The sequence below is a fragment of the Cyprinodon tularosa genome, unplaced genomic scaffold (genome assembly GCF_016077235.1).
Source record: "Cyprinodon tularosa strain WSP-4 unplaced genomic scaffold, ASM1607723v1 ctg118, whole genome shotgun sequence".
In the NCBI taxonomy this organism is placed as follows: domain Eukaryota; kingdom Metazoa; phylum Chordata; class Actinopteri; order Cyprinodontiformes; family Cyprinodontidae; genus Cyprinodon; species Cyprinodon tularosa.
This window is the reverse complement of record NW_024037981.1, coordinates 1,182,584-1,190,206: the sequence shown is the minus strand read 5'-3', so window position 1 is coordinate 1,190,206 and position 7,623 is coordinate 1,182,584. Positions and strand designations below refer to the sequence as shown.

Here is a 7,623-nt window from a genome sequence, read left to right as displayed (position 1 = left end):
GAAATTATTTTTTCTATCTTAAGTCGAACCCATACTTTACTAAATATGCAGCTCGTGTATTTTAACCAAAAGTTGAATAAATAGTTTTTGCATTGTACCTATGTTTTTTCTTTTTTGTAGTAGTTGGGTAAACGTGGGGGCGGGGCCTGCTGCCCCTTATCTGCACAGACAGCTCCTGTTTTGACCTGTCCATCATGGCGGCTCCAGTTACGCCTGTGGTCTCCGCTCAGTGGCTAGCTAAAGCTGTTATAAGCAAACTCGTAGGTCCTAAACTCCGCATCCTGGACAGCTCCTGGTATCTACCGAAAACCAACCGGGTCGCTAAAGAGGAGTTCAACCAGAAGCACATCCCCGGAGCCTTGTTTTTCGACATAGATGACTGCTGCGATAAGAGCTCCCAGTATGACCACATGCTGCCGACCTCCAGCGACTTCTCCCGGTATGTGGGAGACCTCGGCATCGGGAACGACACCCACGTTGTAGTCTACGACACCAGCGACTTCGGCTCCTACACCGCGCCTCGTCTGTGGTGGATGTTCCGGGTGTTCGGGCACGGCTCGGTGTCGGTGCTTGACGGAGGGTTGAAGAACTGGCTGGCTGAGGGTCACCCGGTGACCTCCGACTGCAGCAAGCCGGAGCGCAGAGACTTCCAGGCGGAGCTCAATCAGTCCTGGGTGAAGAGCTTTGAAGATGTGATGGAGAACATCAAGACCAAGAAGGTCCAGGTGGTGGACTCCAGGTCTGCTGGCAGGTTCCAGGGAACCGAACCAGAACCAAGAGAAGGTGAGTAAAATAAGAGAACCAGTGGCACAAGCAGGAGCAATGACATAACGACATATGAAGTACAAAACGCTGTGGATTACCCATAATTCCAAGCGGTATTCAAAAAATGAAATACTCAAAATACTTCGTTCTTTTAACATCTTTATTGCAGTTTGAAACACATTATATGACTTAATTTTTTACCAACCGTCTAATGAACTACACAGTTATTAACATAGTAATTAAAAGTACCACTGTCTGCTTTGCTATTGGTGTCATGTTTAAACGGCTCACCATTATGCAGAAATCTGGCATGTGTTGGGGTATAAATACGTTCCAGTCAACAAGCAAAGTAGCAAGTGGTAAGAGAAATTTTTGCACCATTACATCTGCAAAGAGACGTCCTAGTCCACAATTGCGGTGATCATGATGGCTCCGAACCCTGGCCTAAACGCACAAATTTTTCACCAAACCAGCCTCTCATCCATACGAACCCGGCGTTTCGGGGGTCTGTAAACGATCTTTTTTTTTATCAAGCCTTCAGAGTGGGAAGATTTTGAAACGCCGTTTTCGCGTTTCCATCTTTAAGCTCTAACCGCATTTTTTTTCTTACACGCATGCGTCATAGCGTCGCCTCTAAACACGCATGCGCGACACAGTATCACAACAACAATGGCGCCGTACTGTGTTGAATGGTTGCTGCTCATGCTACTCACCCTGCTGTCGGGCTTACAACAGAATCTTCTTCTTCTGGAATATCTCCAGGAAGAACAGAGCAATATCGACCACATAGTTCAGCACCTGAATTTGACTGAACCACGAAAATGGACCCGCAGGGCAACCATGTATAAATATTAGTGCACATGCCCAACATTTCGTCGCCTATTTTTGCTTTGGCACCACAGCGCCACTTACAGGCCTGGCATACATTTTGCAGCGTTTTCATGCATTCGTGTGGACGATCACATTTATTTTACGACTCCGTCTTTACAACAAACGTTCTGGAAAATATTAGTGTTTCGTGTTCGTTTTGACTTCATGTGGACGGGGCCTAAGAGGTTGGGGGCCCCCCCTAAGCTAATGCAGTCTCTGCTTACTGATAGTTACGCCATTGGCCAGGAGGTTTTTATTGGCACTGAGGGGAAGCAAACAGGAAAATCAACAAGCACAAAAAAGAAAAAACAGTTTTTTCAAATATATTACTGAAGACAGCATAGATTGCCATGAAGGCCTTGCCAAAAAATCTGCACATAGGCCTATACCTGTGCCCCAAAATAATCTTTTTCATTAAAAGGTTTAATTTTTCTAATTAAATCATCCATAGAATGATTGATGTAGAATAAAAAGATAAATTTTCCTTGTAATAACCGTTATGAATTTTTAGGGATCTGACATATATGTAAATATTTACCTATGAGGCCAATATCAACACTAAAAATTTCCACCAATAGGAATACAAGGTTGAAGTCATGTGACATAGAGCTCAGGCATCCTAGTAGCTCTGTGAAAGAGCTGAGAAACAGTTTCTTCTGTTCTATTTTTCAGATTTAAGCAAAAAATAAAAAATAAATAAAAGAAGCAAAACAAGGGTATTAACAGCCAAGGTTTGGGAATTGGTGCCAACTTAGAGGAGCAAAGGGGCTCAGAAGCCTCTCAGAGGTAGCTGCTTTCTTTCTAGACAAGCAATTAAAGCTTTATGTTATTGTTAGCGGACCAGACATCAAGTTGGCAAGAGCTGGGAACTTTTATCTATAACATGTAAACATCTATGCTTATGTGTTATATACAAATTAAAAATGGTGGGGCTGTTCTTTGTTTTCATTTACATAGAAGACTCCTATATTACTGTAGAGATGCATAGCTTTCCCTTCTTCCACCCAAAACCACATAAACAGTTTTTAAACAGAGCATTCAATCTGTGTTAGTTATCTCTAATGTTGGTGTGTTGATGTGAATAATGTAAATTTTTAAGGTGTTTCCACTTTAGAGTATTACTGTTGCCACCCTCAGAATTAAGTACAAAGGAACAACAAATCACCTGGTAGGCGTTGCCATGGCCACCCCTGGCCCCCCATCTAGCTTTGCACCTGTGGGTTTCAGGATGCAGGTCAAGTTCATGGTAATTAAGCTGACCTACTTATCAGTTTAGACAGAGATTTTTCTAATGTTTACCAGTGTTTACATCCCGTTAAAAGCTAAGATACCGATGTCTTTATTATGTTTGTTACTTTATAAACTGATTTATCAGCTATTTGCTTCCACCTCTCCCATTTATATGGTCGCTTACAACACAAACATGAGAACAACAATAAATCAAAAGTGAAAGTATTCTGGATAATAAAAACAATTATCAGGTGTCAGGTTTTTCTGAGGTGTAAATATTGATTCTAGGCTGAATCCCTAGGTTCAGAGTCTGTCTGTAAACTCTTGGATCTTTTGCAAATTATTGAAAATTAAACCCCACTAATGGATCTTAGACTCCTGCTGGTAAAAAAAAAAACAACAACATTTTTATTAGCAAAATCAACAGTTTTAGAATTTCCTCACTTTTCTACAATCTCACAGTATTATGAGATCCATCCACTGGAGATAAAGGAACTCTTCTGGATCAAACGTTTGCTAAATCTTTTCAGAAAGAAGGACTTGGGCCTTTTTTGGTTTGGACTCAAAATAAACATTGAGAAGACGATATTTTTAATAGATCAACATATTTGTCATTTTCCTGCCTTTATAAAAGTTGCAAAAAAAATGTCTTTTAGGAGAACTGTTATGAAACAGAAAACATTAGGGTAACCAATCATACACTTTCACATGAACAAACTGACCAATGAGGGCTTTGAGGGGGCGGACTTTAGTGAATTTCTTTGAATTGTACTGATGGATCTGGGTCTCAGGACATGTGAGCTGTGGATATTATGAAGGAACTATTTAACCCTTTAGAAACTGGAAACCTTTCAATATGTGCTAATGTTGATGAAACTAATCTAGGCCAGCTTCCTAATCCTCTTGTCGGACCCAATGGGAAAGTTTATTTATGGATAAAATTATGTGTTTTTTTCTGAATATCTGCAATAAAAAAAAATCCCATCTATGTTTCCTTCTCAGATGTCCTTCCCGGGCATTTCCCCGAAACCATAAACATGCCTTTTACCTCTTTCCTGGATTCGACTGGAAAGCACCACGGCCCTGAGACCCTGGCCCAGCTCTTCAAGGAGGCCGGAGTGGATCTAAAGAAGCCTCTGTGGGCTTCCTGTGGTTCTGGAGTCACTGCTTGTCATGTGATTCTTGCAGCTTACAGGCTTGGGTATTCTGGGGTTGGTCTCTATGATGGATCCTGGGGGGAATTTTTCAATAGGGCTCCTCCAGAGTACATCATTTCAGAGGGGGAGGGAAAAAAGGAGTGATAACCTGGTGCAAATAAATTAGGTCAATTTCTGAAGGAGCGGCATTTGTTTTCGCTGCCAAAAATAGCCTCATATAATGGGATTTATGCTAACATAATTGTTTTGTTTTTTTTAGAATTATTTTTTTAAATAATTTTTTTAATAATAATTGATCCCACTGTGCTATTCGAACTTAACTATATTATAACCTATATGATCTAACAGAATGATGTAAAAGAGAACTAAAGTGCCTTAAATCTGTTTTTAATTCAGTGGTTCTTAAGTCTTAATTATTTTGGCTTTACTGCCATGAATTTATTTTTTCAATGAGAAATAATTAATTGTTAACAGTGTTTACAAATTCAAATTATGCTTTTTTTTGCTGGAATAAAAATGAACTGATAAGGAAGAGGATCCTTCTAAAGGGGTTTGCTGCAGGATGATTTGCAGGCCAGACCTTTAAAAACATTATGACTCTTAAGTTGTTCTTGATTATTTTTTTAATCAAAGTTATTACTACATATATGAAACATGTCAAGTGTTCTGATACAGAACCTTTTTTTTGTGCACAAGTTATTTGTGGATCACAGCATTAAAGCATTTATCACCTCATTGTATGTTTTTTTTTTTAATTAATGCTATTTATTATTCAGTTTCTTTTTTGCAGGATGCATTTAGCCTGACTAAGTAACCAGACATGACTCTATAGTGAGAATAACACGTGCATCAGTAGATTTAGCACTTAGACCTGGCTGCTGTTAGCCTCGGAGCTCCGCTGGTTGCCGCGGTCCTCTCAAGTTCGGAACATTTTCTTTTAAATTACGCATTAACTCTGTGAATGGGCCATATGGTGATGCTTAAAAGTATAATGTTCTCGCCTCAAATAATCTTAAAACGTACTTTTATTGAACAACAGCAACAGAAAAGAGAACATTTAACTTAATACTCTGAGCTCTGTGAGTTAAGAAGATGGACCGCCAACCAATGAGCAGAAGTTGACTCTCTAGGACACACCCACTCAATATTTGCATAATGAGACAGAAATGCATACAAAAATGTAAAAAGGGCAGACAGAAATAAATAGCGGCGAAGAAATAACTGGGGTAAAAAAAAATACAAAGGAAGAATAAAACAGACAAAAATATTTTAACATGCACACAAATAAATACCTAAAAATATAAGTAATTAGAAAATAAAGATGAAGATTATAAAGGATAAAAAAAATAAGGTAAATATTACAAAGGCAAATAAATAAAGAAGCTAATTAAGAGAGTTATATACATTTATGTCTCACTGTATAATTTAATTTCTACTTGCATTTTTTTGTTTATTGTATTTTTGGTGGCAATTAATTGTATTCTTGTTTATTTATTGAGCATTTATTTATTTCTGTATTTATTTTTAAATATGGCAGAGTTGGTCCTCCGTATTAAACAGGCATGGGCAAGGAGGGGTGAAGCTGCCCTTAGTGAAAGTAGCCACTGATTGGTAGATGCATAGGGAGGGGGTGGACAGTGTTTTGGTCAACCTTACCTTAGCTCCACATCTCACTAACTCAGTCATAGCAGAGCACACAGACACAGTGCTGTCAGCTGAATCCAACTACTGTGTTAAGCTTTCTTACCCCATCTCTCAATCCACAATACATGAACTAGAAATGAGACAGTTCACAAATGCGCTAATTTAAATGAGCTACATTGTGTTATATATATATATATATATATATATATATATATATATATATATATATATATATATATATATATATATATAAAGGTATTAGGAGAGAATCTAGTTTAACTTTTTTGTTTTCTTTCTGTTAATCTATTGTTCATATTCCAAAAGGTGCCGGTGGTGTTCCAAAATTTTTCTTGCCAAACCGGTTAAATAAGAAGAAGACAAAGTACCAGGCTTACATAGCCTACCAATAAAAGTCATTTATCAGTCAAATTAAAATATATTCAGATGTTTCTAAGAATAAAAAAAGGATGTGAGGGAATATGAATATATATACCAGAATTCAAAATGTAAATCTCTAAACGTCTGTCTCATGATCCATCCCCTTTACAGTTGAAATGGTGACAGTCACAGAAGGGATGGTTTTGTGTTTAGAAAGTATTCAGGAAAAAAGCAAATAATAGGCATGATTTACTATGAGAAATGCATAACAGTTTGTTTAGATTATTCAGGGGTGGTATAGATATTTGATTCTGTTGGGTAACAGCACATGAAGGAGTTAAAGGTAATAAAACTGTAGACAAATGAGCTTAAAGGGCTTTAGATCGGGCAATAACACTAATGATTTAATTTGGAAAAGGGGAAGGAAAATATAAATGTTAAAAAGAGGAAAGAAACAGAAATATGGGTTAAAAGGTGGGATGAAGATGAGAAAGGAAGGTGTTTGTATCGCATACAAAAATCAGTATTCGTTAAAAATATTAGTGAGAAGGGAAGAAATAGTAATGACCAGATTGTGGGTAGGTGACACCTATATAAATGACATTCTATATTTAACTGGTTGGAAAAATACTGATAAATGTGAGGGATGTGGAGGGAAAATATGTAGAACAAGTGAAGGAAACATCAACATTTATCAGTAAGGAAAACATTTTCCATGTCATTTTCAATAGTCCATGTTGCTATAAACTCATGTGTAGTAGGCAGCGGTATGCACCTTAAAGTTGCTTGCGATCAGCCATAATAGAAAAGTTATACTAAGCTTACAATGGGAAGAGGAGGTTAGAGCAAGCAGGGTGGTGGTCTGTGCAGATTCCAAAGCAGTTTTAGAAATTATTCAGGGAGAAAGAAATGGTAGAAAAGATTAAGTATTAGAAATCCAGAACAGTCTATTTAGATTATATAGGGGTGACATTGATATTTGGTTATGTTGGGTTCCAGCACATGAAGGTGGAAAAGGCAGTGAAAATGCAGATATATCAGCAAAAAGGGCTTTAGAGTGAACAATAAAGATTAGAATTCCTTTTAGGAAAGGGGAAGAAAAATCACTTATTAAGAGTTAAGAAATGGAAAAATGACAAAAGAGGTGGAATGAAGATAAGAAAGGAAGAGGATTATATAAGGTACAAAAATCAGTATTAAATAAAAAAACATTAATGAGATAAACAGAAGGGAAGAAATAATAATCATCAGATTAAGAGTGGGTCATGCCTGTTTAAATGACAATTTCTTTTAATAGGTGTTACGGTCACTGACCTCTAGGAGCTCTCTTCATTAGAGAGCTCTCTGTTTGTGTTTCAGGTCTCCCTGGCTGTTACAGGTGCAATGCGTTGAAGCTCGTCAGCCACCTCATAAAGAGCTTCAATCCTGAGATGTCAGGCCCCCTTCTCTTATTCACTGGGCCTTGATCTGAAGTGATCTTGTTCATGAGCTGAATGTCTCTGTGTGTGTTCATGTTAAACAATTGATTGACTAAAGTTTTGTTTTTCTGTTCACAGTGGAAGCTGGTAGGGGTTCTCTG

At 37.8% G+C, this 7,623-nt stretch overlaps 1 protein-coding gene across 1 annotated transcript; it reads left to right on the top strand.

The window, feature by feature from the left end:
- Positions 1-162: 162 nt before the first annotated feature.
- Positions 163-4,757, top strand: LOC119771525 (3-mercaptopyruvate sulfurtransferase-like). Its single transcript, XM_038267567.1, has 2 exons — positions 163-783; positions 3,868-4,757. Exons 1-2 carry the CDS (start codon positions 195-197, stop codon positions 4,164-4,166), a joined length of 888 nt encoding a protein of 295 aa, XP_038123495.1. The 5' UTR covers positions 163-194; the 3' UTR covers positions 4,167-4,757.
- Positions 4,758-7,623: the final 2,866 nt, after the last annotated feature.

Coding starts and splice junctions, on each gene's coding strand:
- LOC119771525 (XM_038267567.1), top strand. CDS start 195: ATGGCGGCTCCAGTTACGCCTGTGGTCTCCGCTCAGTGGCTAGCTAAA. Junction 784..3,867: donor CGAACCAGAACCAAGAGAAG/GTGAGTAAAATA, acceptor TTTCCTTCTCAG/ATGTCCTTCCCGGGCATTTC.